Source organism: Eubalaena glacialis, chromosome 3 (genome assembly GCF_028564815.1).
Source record: "Eubalaena glacialis isolate mEubGla1 chromosome 3, mEubGla1.1.hap2.+ XY, whole genome shotgun sequence".
Classification (NCBI taxonomy): domain Eukaryota; kingdom Metazoa; phylum Chordata; class Mammalia; order Artiodactyla; family Balaenidae; genus Eubalaena; species Eubalaena glacialis.
The window spans coordinates 173,645,551-173,661,247 of record NC_083718.1 but is presented as its reverse complement, the minus strand read 5'-3'; the positions used below and the strand labels follow the sequence as shown (position 1 = coordinate 173,661,247).

Below are 15,697 nucleotides of genomic sequence, written 5' to 3'. Positions count from 1 at the left end.
CTGGAATGCCCTTCCCCCCGTCTCCGTCTCCGTGTGTCCAAGTCTTGCCTATTCTTCAAGGACGGGCTCAGATGCAGCTTCTTTCACAGAACCTCAAAATCCATTTAAAATGTCAGACCCAGAAAGGGTTGTAGGGAGCATCCAACCAACCCGTCATTTTGCAGATGGGGAATCAGGGGCACAGAGTGGAGGGGGAGCAGAGCATCCAGGCTGGGAGGGGGTGCAGTACTGGGTTCAAATCATGACTCTGCCATGATTTACTACCTATGGATCCCCTGGGCAGGGTTCAGAGCTGTACCTGTTTCCTCAGCTCTCTGATGGGGGGTGAGGGTGAGGACCTGCACCTTCCAGGCTGCTGTGAAGGGTCAGTGAGGCAGTGTTGCACAAAGGGCCCAGCACGAATATATGTCCCTTTCCTCACCAAAGGGGCAGAGACGTGACTTCTGACCCCATGGCCCACCTTCCTAGTGCACGAGCTTTGCTTCTCCCTGCCACTTCCCACCAGGTGTTTGAGGCTCTCTGTGTGCTCGTTTTAGCTTTTTTTGGGGTGGATGGGCACTCTGAGGACAGGGGCCACGTCTGCTTTGTCTTCCCCGTGCCTGGTATCGGGACGGGCATGGAGGGGCTCAAGATGTGAGGCTAAGCTCAGTGACTGCTCCCCCTGTGCCCAGGGTCAAAAGGGCTCACTGCCTGTTGGTGAATGAGTGTGTCACTGTCCTCCCTGCTTAAGCCCTCTGTTGACAGTGACACTCCCTCTGTTAACTCTTTTTCCTCACTGTTCTCCTTCCCTATATCCCCAAGGCTTCTTCACTCCCACAATGATTGTAATCAGTCCTTGGGCGGGGTGGGGGGGCGGTTTGCCCTGGATGAGGGAGTGTTTGGATGAAGAAGGGGGACAGCCCTCCCACCACCATGGTCCAAGCCACCACCACTGCTTGCCTGGGCTACCGCAGCCGGTCTCCCTCCTTCAACACCGGCCCTGCTCCACTGTGGCCCAGGACATTCCAGCTGAGAACGCTTCAGTGGTTCCCCATTTGTCTTGGGACAAAGTTCAAACTCCTTCCAATGCCCTGCATGATCTGGCCCTGCCCCCTCACCCCCTCAGCGCTGTCCTCCCATCGGCTCCTCAAAGCTGAGCCGCTTCCTGCCTCAGGGCTTTACCCACTGCTGTTCCCTCTGCCCAGAATGCTCTTCCCACTCCCCATTTGGCTGACGCCCCCTCATCTTTCAGGCATCAGCCTCAGCATCTGGTCAGCTGGCTGCAAGCCCTCATGGCCTCCTAGCTTTTCTCCTCTTGCACAGTCCTTCCTACAGCGATAATTACCAAATGCTTTGTGTCATCCTGTTTACTGTCTTTCCCGCTAAACTGGAAGCCCCCTGAGGACCAGGACCTCGTTTGAGGTGTTCACTGCTGCGTCCCCAGTGCCTGGCATGCAGTGGGTGCTGGACAGACGTCTCTGGAACAACTGAATGCATCGGTTTGAGGACAGTGCTGTCAACTCCCAGCTCTGAGTGGGGAGCGGGGCCAGAATGTGGGGCTGGATGGCATCCCAGTTCCTCCTGCGTTCAGGCCTCACTGGGTGGTTCCATTATGTATCTCACTGAGCCGTGACCTGCCCAAACACCCAGCCCCCTCACCCGTTTATTTTCCCACCCAGAGCCCAGGAGGAAAGGTTTTCTGATTATTTCACATGTCTGGATTATCCATGAGACATCTCCCCTCCAGTGAGAAGGATCAGGAGTTTGACATTTTAAACCCTAAGCAGCTTCTCCCTGGCCTGCTTCAGATCTGCGGCTCTGCTGCTTGCAATGAGGTGCATGGGGAACGGAAGGCCATTTTAATCTTGGTCTGGTTTCATTAGGAGGAAAAATATGCTGCCCCCCAAGAAAGTCTGGTCCGCTGTCTATGCCATGCAGAGTTTTAAGAGCCCAAGAGATTATCAAAGTCAACTGCCTTCAACAGATGGGGAAACAGAGGCGGGGGGGTGGGTGGAGGAGGGGCAAGAGCTTGGTCAGGGGCATGTAGCAAGTTGGCCAGTTGGGGAATGGTCCTTCCCCAGGCCGCTTGACTCCCATGTGCTGCCCTTTGCCATCTTCAGGCACCAAGGGAGCTGAGGTCAGGCAGAGAGGGGGTAATAAGTTTCCACTGACATGACTTCAGGACCCTGAGTCACCCTGGCCTCGAATAGCGTTCCCAGAGCAGGGACGGGGCTTTCCAGGAGCCCCTGCTATTCATTCTCCAGGAAAAGGCACTCCCAGGAGGCTGTAGTAGTAGCAGAGGTGGGGGGGGGGAGTGAGGGGCTCAAACAGGCCCCCAGCCCACTCCATCACCACCCACCACGTCTGGGTCAATTTTTGTAACAGGTCTGTTCCAACAGTGGGATCTCATGGGCCAGTTATGGCTGCATTTCTGGAGCAGGTTGTTCATTAAGAAATGATTCCTCCAACTCCGTCCCGTTTTACCACTTTGGGGGCATTTCCCCTCTTTTATTTTCCTTTTCCTAAACACAAAATCTTAAGAAAACTCAAGGAGGTGACAGTACCTGATAAAACAATATCTGAATACCTAACAATATTTAACGGAATTCTTTTTTTTTTTTTGGCCGCGCAGTGCGGCTTGCAGGATCGCAGGATCTTTGTTCCCCAACCCAACCCGGGATCGAACCCACGCCCCCTGCAGTGGAAACGAGGAGTCCTAACCACTGGACTGCCAGGGAGTTCCCTGATGGAATTCTTAAGAAAAGCATTTGGCTTCAAGAAAGGGACTGGCTTTTTCTAGGTAGGAAACATCCTGCCTGGGGATAGACCCGCTGGTTACAGGTCCCCAGGCACAGGGAGATCCCAACACCCCTGTTGAAAAATAGCCTTTGGGGTACCCTGGGAGACCAGAAAAGGACATACTGGCCACACCCTCAGCCCGGCCCTTGCCAGACTGCATCTTGAACTAAATGAAGCTCCCAGGGAGACAAGGAAGCAGGCAGGGTCAGTATCCTGGATGGGCCTCGGCAGATAATTATCCAACCTGCTTCTTTCTCCATCTGTCACATGCAGGGCGATGCAAACGCCCTCCCTTGCAAGAGGTCAAGTGGTGAGTGCTTCCTGGGACTCAGGTGGTCCCTGCCCGGGACCCAGCATGGATGAGGGAAATGAACGCTTGACGAACCGAACTAGATGGCCCCATCCAGTCTATGGTCCTCCATCCATTTCAATAATGGGACCCCCTGAATGCCCAAGCCCCACACTGGGTTCCCCACCCAAGGCCCCATCTCCTCCCTAAGACTGTTCCCAACATCTAATGCCAGACTCCCTGAATCCCAACTCGGGTCCCCAATCTTGTCCTCAAATCCTTCCTGCTCATCGCTGTACTTCTTCCCCTTGCCCAAGCTCTAATGCCCTCATCCCCCCCACCCCCCCCACCCCCCGGCTTCTTCCCACTGCACCCACATCCTCAGACTCACCCAGGAACAAAACCTCGAGGTCCAGTCGGCACTTCAGTTGGCACTACAGGGAGGTGACGGTGAATGTGTCCTCAGGGTGAGGTTCCGCCATGGGCCCCAGGAAGCCGCTCTTGGGGCCCCCACCCAGGCCGGGATGCGCCTGCGGCATAAAGCCTGGATACCTGTAGGCGGTATCCTGCAGGGGCAGCAGCGAGTCCCTCGGCACGGGGGACAGGGTCAAGTCACTAAGGAGTGGGCAGCCATAGCCAGCAGCAGCTGCAGCGGGGCCACGGGGTGGGCCGGGCGGCCGGGCCATCTCCAGTGGCTCCTTGTCGGCCTTAGGTGTGGCCGGTGGGCTAGCCAGGTGTGGGGCACTGAGGCACGCGGCCTCCGTCCTGCCCAGGAAGTCAGCCAGCAGCCCTGAACCCACCTTGCCTTCATAGGGCGGGCTGCGGGCGGCCGAGCCTGGCGGGTACCAATAGGCCGTACCCTTGCAGCTGGGGGAGTCGTAGTGGGGCTGGCCCAGCGGCAGGTCCCGGCAGCTCAGGTGGGCCTGGGCTGCAGCTGCATGGCTCAGGCTGGCCCCCTGGAGCCCATGCTTGAGGGGCTCACAGGCAGCCAGCTTTGTGGGTGGCGGCCGCAGCTCTTCCTTGAAGCCCAGGGTCGGGGAGCAGGTGGGGGAGTAGGCCTTCTGCAGGCCAGCATCAAACACCGTGGGCGGGTGGGCCAGCGGCGGGAAATGCTTGCCATCCAGCTCAGGGGCACCCAGGCTGGGCGAGTCGCAGTGGAAGCCTTGGCCGAAGGTGCCGTCCGATGGCGTGGACGGGTTCATGGAGTAGGGTCCCATGAAGTCACAGGGATCTCGCTCGCCCACGCTGAAGGCCCTTGACTGCGAGGGCAGTGGTGACATGCTGCTGTCCCCGCTGTAGTAGTCCAGGCCGAGGTCTGGGCTGTCCTGGAACAGCGGGTTGACCGGCTGTGGCTTGGGGATGAACTTGGCTTTGGCCGCCGCACCGCCCCGCTCCTTCTTGGCTGAGCAGGCCCCGCCACCCCGTCCGCCCCGAGGCTGCCGGGGCCCGGTGCTCCGTTTGGATGGGTAGCCCGCGGCGCTGGCCGAGGCGGTTGACGGGAAGCCCAGATGTGAGGCCTCGAACAGGTCCACCTTCTTCCGCCGTCCGCGGCCTGGCTTGGAGCTGCTCTGGAAGAGGACGCTCTGGTTCCAGTTGTAACCGGGGGCGGACGATGCCTCGTTCCAGTCCATCATCAGCTTCTCCAGGCTGGACAGGCTCGACTGGCCCTCGCTGCTCGAGGCCTCGCTGTTGGCCCGCCGGAAACCGCCGCCGACGGGCTGATTGAACTGGGTGCTGTCGGAGGACGACTCGGAGAAGGTCTCGGACACGGACGTCTGCTGCTTCACCTTCTGCGGCGTGTAGTTGGAGATGTCCAGGATCACGTTGGGCTCGCTGACGTGGCAGTCGAAACCGGGATTGTAGAGCTGACTGAAGGCCTCCGAGGCCCAGTCCAGGCCTCCATAGCCCTGCCGGAAAGGCCACTGAGAAGCCCCCGCAAACTGCCGACAGTTCTCAGGCGAGGGCTGGAAGGAGGAGGACGACGAGGAGGCGGCAGAGGTGGCAGAGGCTGTGGTGCCCTTGGGTACCATGTAGCCGCCGGGTGAGACCGTGCTGGCCCGGCTGTCACAGCGCAGGGGTGTGGGGGCCGAACCAGAGAAGGGGCCCCCCTCAGAGCTGTTGAAGAAGGACGCCTTGCTCGGTGGCAGGCAGGGGCCACCGGTAGGCGGTGGGGCGTAGCCAGCGCTGTGGGCGCTGCTGGGTGAGGCAGGGAGGCTGTTGCCACTGCCGTAGGCGAAGCTGCAGTCCTTGCTATTAGCGCAGTCCTGGCCCGTAAAGGGCTTAGCGGGTGCGAATACACTTTGTCCAGCCCCGTAGCCCCCGTACTGCGGGGGGTAGGTGTTGGCGGGCGGGTGTGTGGTAGGTGAGCGGGCCACGGCAGAAGGCAGAGGAGCCAGCTTCGGGAAGGTCTCGGCTGCCCGGCAGTCTGAAGTGCCGGGGGTTAGCCCATAGCTTGCTGCCCGGCCCGGCGGGAAGGTCTGGCGAGTGGGCAGAACCGGCTGGAAGGAAGGGTCCGCCCCAGCCCCGCTGCTGCCCACCGCCACCGGGCTGGCCTTGGCTCCCCGGCTGGGGAAGGTGGCCAGGCCCCGCTGGGCGGGCAGGGCGCTGCTGGGGGGCCCTGTGTAGGTGCCTGATGCCTTCCGGGACTCGGGGCGAGAGGCTGAGAGGGCAAAGTCCAAGAGGTCGGAGGAGTCATCCGAGTCGAGCAGGGAGCGAAAATAGCCGGTGAAGAGGTTTTGGCGCTCCTGGCTGAGCTCCGTCTGGCCCGCCGGTGCGGCTGTGCTGTAGTAGCTGCCACGGCCCGAAGCCCCGCTCTCTAGCCCAGTGGAGGCAAAGGCCCGGGCCTCGGTCCCCTGGAACCCGCAGTTTCGGCCAGCTTGCCCGCCTGGGTGCCCATGGTGAGGGGCCCAGCCACCACCCTTGTCCCCGGCCCACTCGGTGCCCGCCTCCCCAAAGCCTGGGCCGCTGGGCACCTGTTCCGGGAACAGAGTCCCGTTCTTCCGGGACCGCCTCTTGCGTTTGGGCTTCCCAGTCACGGCGTCTACCTCCCCCCGGCCCCGTTTGCGTGGGTGCCCCAACTCAGTGAGGCCAGGGCCCCCGACCCCAGCGGCTGCCACGGCCACCACCTTCTTTTTCTTGCCGATGCCCTCAAAGAAGTCGCTGAAGGAGCATCGGGCCGCCTTGGCCGCGTGGCCCCCACCCCGGCCACCAAAACCGCCTGCTTTGCCACCTCGCCGTCGGAAGCCCTGCACACGGTGCAGGAAGTGGGAGATGCTCTGCGTGTCGGGCGCCTGGTGCACTGACTCGGGCTCACTGGGTGTCCAGCAGCGGGGCGGTGAGCACCGCCCAGCGCACTGGCTCTGGCGGTTCAGGAAGGCCAGCTTGGCGAGGACGTCTGAGTACTCGGCCTTGCTGTCGTTGGCATCCGCTGCGTAGGACGGCTGGGGAGATGCCAGCTTCTGCTTCCGCCGCCGCCGTTTCTTCACCTCCGGCATGGCCATGGTGGCTGCCGCCACAGTGGCTGCCTCGGCCGCCACCACCGCTGGCTCCTTGGGCTTGCCGGGGCCCAGGAGCAGGTTCTTAGGAGGGCGGCCGCGCTTCCGCTTGAGAATGATGGGCATCTCGCCGGGTGGGAAGACCACCACCACGTTCCGCCCATTGTTCTTCATCTTCAGCAGCGGGGTGGGCTCTGTGGACACGCGCAGGCCCAGCTCCTTGCCCTCCACGCTCAGGCTGCTGCTCAAAGACGACACCTTGTACGTGGTCTTGTTCCGCCGGCCCAGTGACACGGGGATCTTGGCCATCTTGACCACCATGCGCCGCACGCCCCGGCACTTGCCTCTGCGGGTAGGGACCACTGGGGTCTGGGAGGATTCAGGCTCCAGCTCTGGGACTGGGCCTGGGCCGGGCAGGCCGTGAGGTGGGGGCGGGGGCGGGGGCGGGGGCTCAGCCAGGGCAGCCGCCAGCCCTGTGGGCACAGGCAGGGGCAGCAGACGGCCCTCGGGGCCGGCGTCTGCCTTGCGTCCCCGTCCGGCTTTCCGTCGGCGACACAGGATCTTTGGCCTATCGGTGCGCCGCAAGGCGTATTTGGGGTGACCCTCAGGCCCAGGAGGGCCATGGGGTGAGCACAAGTCCAGGCGCAAGGGCTCAGCCAGCGGGCAGGGTCCCAGGGGCTGCTGGGGCTCCAGACGGCGGCTAGGGATGTCAAGCAACTTGGGCAAGGGGTCAAGTGCCTGAGGGTCGAGCAGCTGCGACTCCAGGGAGTCGGGCAGGGTATCTAGGGCCTGTAGAGCCAGGCCCGGCAACCCCAGAGGATCAGCAAGAGGTTGCAGGGGCGGCAGCTCCAAAGCTTCCCCGAGCGGCTCTAGTGCCTGCGGGTCCAGGAAGCGGGGCTGGGGGTCTAGGAGCTGAGGCTCTGGCTCAGGCGACGGTGGCTCGAGGGCCTGGGCCTCCAGCAGCTGGGCCTCGGGGCAAGTAAGGGAGGCCAGCTCACTCAGGATGTCGGCGTCAGCGAGTTCTGAGTAATCAGGGCCGTCTGGCTCGGGCTCTGGTGGCAGACCGGTGGCCGCGGCCGTGGCTCCGGGACTATGGCCTTGGCCGGGCTGGGGACTGTCCCTAGGCTCAGGCTCAGGCTCGTAGAGGGGGTGGCTGGACCGCTCAGACTTGGCGTGGGGGGTGGCCCGCTCCTCAGGGCTGCGGATGCTGTTGGCCAGGCTGGGTGAGGAGAAGAAGCTATACTGAAGGTCCCCGGGGGGCGGGGCAGGTGGGCGGCTGAGCCGGAGGCCACCGCAGTCCAGGTGCACACCGCTGTGCTGCAGGTCCTGGGAGAGCCGGGTCAGGTCCTTCATGATGTCAATCAGCTGGACCACTGGACGCAGGTTCACCCGCCCGTTGTCCCAGCGCCGTCGGGAGCTGCTGCCGTCTCCCGCGGGGGTGGGGCAGCGGGCCTGGGAGACAGGACGGGCCGCCCTCGGGGGCAGCGGGTCGTCCCCCTTGGCAAGAACTGGTGGGCGCCGGGTGCTGGGGTCCCGGCGTGGGGGTGGGCGCGGGTTCTCGGAGAAGGTGTGGGCGAAGGCCTTGTCGGGTGGGCTGGCAGGGGGCCGGGCGGGAAGCAAGGGCCGGGGGGTGGGGGGGCCGCCGGGGTAGTACTTGGGCTCCCGGAGGTAGTCAGGAGAGCTGCACACGGCACTGGAAGTCACCACCAGGCCCTGGGGCTTCACACGCATCCTGACCTTGTCCTCCGCGGGCCGCCGGGCGGGGCCGGGGCTGACATGAGGGTGCGAGAAGCCGGGACCAGGACCTGCCGGGCAGGACAGGCAGGAGGTCCCTCACCAAACGCCTAAGTCCTCATCAGCTTCCCATGCCCTCAGTGATCCCCTGCACCCCTCCCTTGAGTCCCCTCCCGAAGCCCAATCCCCTCGTTGACCCCCGGGTTTTCCTAAACCACCACACGCATCGTGAACCCCCATGGGCCCCAGTTCCACTTATTGACAGCTCACCCACTTTTGTCTAGACTCTGGCTAAGGGCTGGGGGAGAACAGTTCACCCGCTTTTGAGAGGGAAGCCCATCAGCAAGGTGGATCAAACGTCAGGAGAGGGCCAGGCCCCTGTCAGAGGGCCCAGAAGTTCTATCAAGGACATGGCCTCTTCCTTCTTGCCCCATCCCCAGGGCTCTAGGAGAACCCCGGCCACTCACCCTCGGCTCTGCCGCCTGGGTTGTCACACTGGAGATCTCTGTGGGCAACGAGACAGGCAAGAGGAGATCTCAGTGGTCTGCTAGCCACAGCCCAACCACTGCCCACCTGCCCACGGGGCCCGGTCTCCCCCACATACCAACCCCAGCTCCCCCAGTACTCCCTCCAGCGCACGCCCAGCTGACCTGAAAGAGAGAGGGCCCCCGTGCCTGGGGGCTCTGCCAGTCGCTGGCTGTCAGCTGGGGGTGCTGTGGAGCAGCTTCGGCCTGAGCCCAGGCCTCGGGGCGTGGACAGCGCCTGGAAAGGACCACCGCAGCTCAGGTTTAGTGAGCACCTACTGCGCGCCAGGCACTGGGCTGGAAGCTGTCCAGGCATCGTTTCATTTAATTCTTCATACCAATCCTGCGAGGTAGGGGCTATTAATAACCCCATTTTGCAGATGAGGAAATGGAGGCTCAGAGATGAAGTGACATCATTCACTCATTCATATGCTCATCATTTATGGAGTGCCTACTTTGCACAAGGACTGGGTAGACAAACACTTATCAGATTATTGTAAGTGACTTAATTATTAGCGGGATAAGAGCTGCAAAGAAAAACTGAAGAGGGCCTGAGGTCAGAGGCTTAACAATCATACCAGGGAGTCAACAACGACAAAAGCTCATATTCTGGGGACACTTTCTCTGCTGCCAAACGCTGGACTAGGCGCTTTATACGGATTGCCTCATCTAACCCCCCTGCAAACCAGAGATCAATACGATTATCATCCCCGCTTTCACAGTCGAGGAAACCATCCGCTGGAAGGTGGTAAGCACCATGAAGGCAAGGATTTCTGTCCTGCTGACTTCTGTGTGTATCTCCCAACCCCAGGATCAGCACATGGCCCACAAATGTGCTTCAAAAAATATTTACTGAACGAATGAATGAATGAGGCACACAGAACAATCAGCCCCACCTTTCCCCCTGAGGCTCTCTCTCTTTCCTCTCCAGACCCAAAAGTGGGACCCAAGTAGGATGTGGAAGGAGGGAAGGAGATTAAGAATGTGAAAAGGGACATTCTCCGCCCTCCATGACACCTCTAGCCTCGATCCGGCCCCTGCTACATATTTTTAGAGCCCTCTTTATTTCACCTTCACAGTATTTATCATGACTGCAGTCAATTACTTGTATGACTGGCTGTTCAGTGTGTCTCCTCCCCGAGTGTGGGCTCTTCAGGGGCAAGGACTGTGTCTGTCTTGTTTACCGTTGTATCCCCTGACCCCAGGGCCTGGGCTATGGATGCTACATAAATATTTACCGACTGACTCCCTGAGCTGGTCAGGGCAGAGTTGGGATTTAGATCCAGGCATGTCTGACACCCAAGGGAGCCTGGGGACTCAGGGCCCCGGCTGATCCCCAGGAGCTGGGGTTTGGGGGAGCAGGGAGCTGAATGGTCCATGACCACTGGGAGGATCGCTGCCCAGGGTTGTTAACTCCACAGGAAGACTGCAGAGCTGACTTGGGGACAGGAGAGTGTGGGCAGGGACACTCGTCCACTCCCCTTTGGTGGGCGGCAATTTGCAATCTATGAAGCACCTCCACATATATGACCCACTGAATCTTCACCGAACCTGGGAGACATGGTTTACTGTTTCCACGTTATAGAGGAAACAGGCTCAGAGCAGTTGTATAACTTGCCTGAAGTCACATAGCTGCTAAGTGGCAAATTCCTAATTCTGCCAAGTCCAAAGCCTCCTTCCACTCCCAGCTCCTGCAACTCTCCTTCAGCCACTCCTGAAAGTGCTCCTTCTAGAGCTGTGGTCTCACTTAAGGATGGAAGGAACCTTAAAATCATCTAACCCATTGGCTTCCAAACCCTGGGCCTGGGGAAGCTACGTAACCTTGCAGATACCCAGACCCTAGTCCAGGGGAGTCTGACTCATAAATCTGAAGGGACATCTGGGAATCTGTATTTTTAATCGGTTCCCCTAGTGGCTACACTGTTCTAGTGCCACCTCGTGCGCCTCCCATTTTACAGATGAGGAAACTGAGACCGCAAGAGGGAAAGAGACTTTGCCCAAGACCACAAAATGGCATGAGGAGGGCCTCTTTGTTGCTCATCCAGGCAAAACATCCCCTGTCCCTGCAGGTCCCAGGCCTCAGCTGTTCCTCACTGTCCCATTTACTCGATCACTCAGGGTTCTGTTCTCTCTCATGCCTGCCTGCAGACTGTGGCCTGGCCCCTTCTAGGCTAGGCTCTCTCTGCTTCAAGAATCTCACTGTTGCTCTTGCAGGAAGGACTGTGGGTAAGACACTCACAAAGGAGGGAAGGGGCTCAGACTCTGTGGAGTCTCCAGGTCAGATTTCCAACAGTACGGTTGATCCACAGTGCTGCCCTCTTTGAGATGCCTACCAGAAGCCATCATCCCTCCCTTACTGAGGGTGGGGCTCACCAACCCTCCCTGCTCTGAAGACCTCCCACTTGGGGCCTCAGGGTGTGATCTTGGCAGAAGAGAGAAACCTCCTCTCCAGTGGTTGCTTCTGTTCCACCCACCCGTGAAGACCTTTGGGCACATCGTCCTGCCAGACCTCCTGACTCTGTCCACTGCTCTCTCTCGAAGCCTCCAGGATCTGAGGGAAGCAGCTGGCACCCCTCCCCACCACACCCAGGCATCCATTTTCTTGGACCCCTCCCAAGGGCACCACCTATCCCACGTCTGTGAACAAAGTCGAAAAGGTTCTTCTGTCCATCTGTCTGCTTCTGGGTCAGTGTGTCTGAGCCTGCCTATGGGGACACCAGCTGGCTGGGAGGGAAGGGGGCTGGGGGCCCCAACCTGCTGTGCACAGTGCCGGGAAGGGCCAGCCCACATCCTTGAGTCCCCAGCCCCACCCTCCCCCGCTGCGGCTGTGACCACCCCACCCCTTCCCCAGGCAGCCTCCCCTCCCCCACCCACAGCCTCCCCAGGGGAGCCAGGCTGCCAGCCCCAGCTCTCACTTCCGGCCTCATGACCCTCTCTCTAGCCTGCATACTCCTCCCCACCCCCCCAACACCATTTCCCTCCCAGCCCGGACTGAAGGCTCAGGGATGTCCTCAAATGGAAAACTCTGCATCAAAGGGGCTATCACTGCTGCTGTGAAACTTCCCCCATCACCTCCCTTCAGGGCCTTTATCTCCCAGGATCTGCCCCTTCAGGAACTATGCATCACCCCTCTCAACTTCCTTCTCTTCAGCCCCCTCCCAGCCGCCCAATTGTACCTGAAGATCTTCTTCCAACCTGACTCCAGACCAAAATCATAACAAAAATAACAATGATGAAAAAAATAATGGCAGCTGTCACTTATTTGGCATGTAAATGGAGGCTCAGAGAAGTTAAGTAATGCCCTGAAGGACAAACAGCCATGACAGGGAAGAGCTGGAGTCTGCACTTAGGTTTGTTGGGCTCCTCTAAACCAAACTTCTTCACTGTCCACAGAGTCAGCCCCCTCCCCTGAAGCTTCCTCTAACTGTCCTAGTCCCAACCACCAGTTCTAATTTTTGACTTCTAATCTACCCCCACCCAGCTTCGGCACCCCTCCCACCTAGGTCATCCCATGCACTACCCTCCCTCACCACTAGGTGTCCCCTTAGAGCCACTGATGCCCCCGAGGGGAGCAAGCCCCGCCCCACCCCCTGGAATCATCAGGGCTCCCCACCACAGCACAGCACACCCCACCCCACGCTGCCCCCAGCCACACAGAGCTCCTTTGTGCAGCCCTTGTCCACCCCCTTCCTGCCCGGAGCGGGGCACCTGGCAAGCAGGTCTGCCCCAGACCCGCCCCCTGCCAGCCCCCAGCCCTGGGTGCCAGGTGTGTGGGCACCAGCGCCAGCTCTGGCTGAACCTGAGGGTCACACTGCCGGGCAGCCCTCCCTTCCTCTCTCCGAGGTCACCCAGGGACTGTGCTTCCCGCCCTGCTCCGCCCCCATCCCCTCCTGCCCTTGGCCCTTCCAGACTCCTGTCCTTGTCTTTCCTTCTGTCTACTGGAGGACTCCCCTCCTCCAGCCCCACCAGGCCCTCCCCACAGCCTCTCACCACCGCCCACCTCCTTCCCCTGAGAGCTCCTTGTTCTGCCCCCCCCTCCCCGCCCAGGTCTGAAGAACTCCTCCTCCTGGAAAGTTGCTGCTGGAAAGGAAGTGACTTCAGCAATTTGGCCACAAGGCTGGGCACTGCTGAGCCTAGCTCAGCTGAAGGCTTGCCCAGCCCACCTCCAAAGCACAAACGGAGCCACGTGCACACACCACCCCCAGTGTGCAGCCGGAACCCTGAACACACGCTTCCCCGGTGACACGCTGAAGGATCTTTGTGTACACACCCCACCCCACTGTACTCACATATCACCCCAGTGTGTTCAGATTCTTGTCTACACACCTTTCCAGTGTACACTAGCGCCCTGCACACAGACACCATCCAGCGTGGCACACACAACACTCCAGTCTCCCCACACCTGCCCAGGACACGCTCTGAATCCTGCACACTCACTCCGATGTACCACATACACAGCCTCTGAATGTCCCCCAGCCCAGTCCACTTACTCGTGTGCAGAACCCTGCACACCTACGGACAGAGTCCTGCATGTGCCTGATTGCACACAAGCCGGAGGACTTGCACATGAGATGCCTTGTACATATACAGTCAGGTACATCCAGCTCTGCATCCTCCCACAGCTGAACCTCCCCACCCTTACAATCCCAGGAGTCCCCGCCCCCAGACCTCAGGCCCCAGGAATGCTCTTTTGGAAGTTGGGTGGGGTCCCCAGGCAGGCTGGGCTCTAGGGAGCTTCCTGGAGCCCGAGGCTTGAGGCTTCATGTGTCAGTTCGGGGAGTTGCCTCTGCAGGGCAGGGCAGCCCCACCTGGCCTCTGTGGCTCTTGAGCCTGGGTGGGCTAATCCGGGCCCAGAGTCGGGAGGTGGGTCCTGCCCCCATCCCTGCCCCATTTCATCTCAGGAGGGCAGCCTAGCATACCCAGGTCCTCTCAGCTTCCACAGACTCTAGAAGAGAGGGGTCCTGCGGGGTCAGCTTCACACATCAGGCATTCTGGTCTCTACCTCTGTCCTGGGTTCTGGTCACTGTCACAACCCCTTTCCCTTCCCAGTTTTCCTTCTCCAGGGAACTGCCTGTATATCCATGGACCTCACCTTTCTGGATAATGGGGAGTCTGAGTAAGTTGGGTTAAAATATTTTGATTCTAAAGGGCCTCTTTTTGGCCTAAGCTGGGAGGCGGGAATCCCTGCTAGGACTGGGAAGGAAGTACCCCTGATTCCCACTTCCTGGGGTGGCCAGGCACAGACCCGGCTTCCCTATACACTGTTACCTGAGCAGGCTGTGCAGACAGGCCCAGCTCAGCAAGAAAGGCCTGTCTTCGCCAGTGACTCCAGGGTGGTCTCTTCGGCGGCCTGAGAGTCGCCCCGAAGCCGGGGCCCTCTGCACGCACTTAGCTGGGCAGGCTCTGGGGTCCAGGCCAATGGGCAGACAGGCAGGCAAGCTCCCATCTGTGGAAACAAAAACAGCACCCCAGACATAAGCATGGATACAGGATGAGCCAGACAGAGGGACCAGGAGGCCGTCCTAGATGGGGTCCACTCTTGCACAGGATGAAATTGGCTCCAACTTCATTTCACTGGGGAGTGTGAGCCTATCTCTTGAAACCCCAGGTAGTATCGTCGTGCGGGTAGGTACATGTACGTGTGAACATGAACACACGTGCTATGGTGAAAAGAACCTGGCCTTGGGAGTCAGAATGGTCCTTGGCTCAACTCTCACCATCTATGTGATCTTGGGCAAGTCAGTTAACCTCTTGGGCTCTCAGTTTTCTCATCTATAAAATGGGGAGAGCTTATGAATGGGGAGAAGCACTCTGGGGAAACTATAAATGCTAAGAGCTCACTTACAACGTAGGTGTGAGAATTGCTGTTCAAAGTGATGGTGAATGCAGATGTTCATGAGAGGTGTATACGCAGCTGGCATTTATCCTTCTCCATCAGCGACTGGTTATATGTATCTTGTTTTCTTTAATAACCATGGCCCTCCTTACCACCGCCCCCCCCTGCTTCCTGCCCATTTGTCTGCCTCCCTGAGGTCTGTACTGAAGCCGAGAGTGGGTCTGGGAACCAGGCCTCATGGACTGCTTATAGGTTTTGGTTGCCTGGGAATGTGTGTGTGTGTGTGTGTGTGTCAGAGATCCTGCCTGTACAGATGCACGTCTGTGAGCGTCAGCTGTCTGGGCAAATACACCTGTGTGTGGCTTCCTGGGTCTAGTTAGCCTTCTGTATGCTTCTCTGGGTGTATTTGTATGTCTATACGAGTATATGTGTAAGAGTGTACACGTATGGGACTGTGTGTATGTGTGTGTGTGAGTGAGCTGATACTTACTTGTGTTCGGTGTCTTTAATTATACGTGTGGGTGTGTGCATCTGGGTCTGTTCAGTTCTGTGTGTGTGTCCAGCTGAGCCTATGTTTGCACGCCTGTGGGGACACAGAGGTGTGAGTGTGTACCTAATGTGTGACGAGGTGTGCCCAGCTGTGGTCAGGGGGTGAGTGCCCGTGTGCACACAGCTCTCTGCATCTCACCATTGTCAGGAGCTGAACCGGCTTCTGCCCATCTCTGACTCTCTGGGCGTGTGTACTAGGGCGGCGGGGGGTGGGGGCACGGGGTGTGTGGTGGATCCTCTGCTGTCCCTGCAGGCTTCCAGTCTCGAGGCCTGTGACTGCGGGCACTGGTGTCACTGTGGATCAGTGTTGCCTCCCTCCTACCTCTGCCTTTCTCTGGGTTTTCAGGGTCACGGTGTGATGGCATGACTGGTCACAGTGTCCCTGTGGGTCTGTTTCACTGTGGGTCAGTATGTGCTCACGTGTGTAACTCTGCGTGTGTGTGCTGTTTGACTTTATCGTTGTGCATCTGTGTATGTCAGTGGGTCCTTGTGC

General features: G+C 59.6%; 1 protein-coding gene across 5 annotated transcripts in view; it reads right to left on the bottom strand.

Moving 5' to 3' along the window:
* The window catches only part of AHDC1 (AT-hook DNA binding motif containing 1), a 64,747-nt gene that overhangs the window by 7,364 nt on the left and 41,686 nt on the right, over positions 1 to 15,697 (bottom strand). For 2 of the 5 annotated variants that reach the window (XM_061184665.1, XM_061184661.1), the window contains exons 3-6: positions 14,088 to 14,265; positions 8,946 to 9,057; positions 8,763 to 8,800; positions 3,459 to 8,366 (exon numbers count right to left, since the gene is read on the bottom strand). In XM_061184665.1, coding sequence (XP_061040648.1) covers positions 3,502 to 8,292 — 4,791 coding nt within the window. In that variant the 5' untranslated portion in view covers positions 8,293 to 8,366; positions 8,763 to 8,800; positions 8,946 to 9,057; positions 14,088 to 14,265 and the 3' untranslated portion in view covers positions 3,459 to 3,501. Of the gene's footprint in view, positions 1 to 3,458; positions 8,367 to 8,565; positions 8,801 to 8,945; positions 9,177 to 14,087; positions 14,266 to 15,697 lie in introns of all 5 variants that reach the window. The other 3 variants (XM_061184664.1, XM_061184663.1, XM_061184662.1) reach the window with 3 other exon arrangements.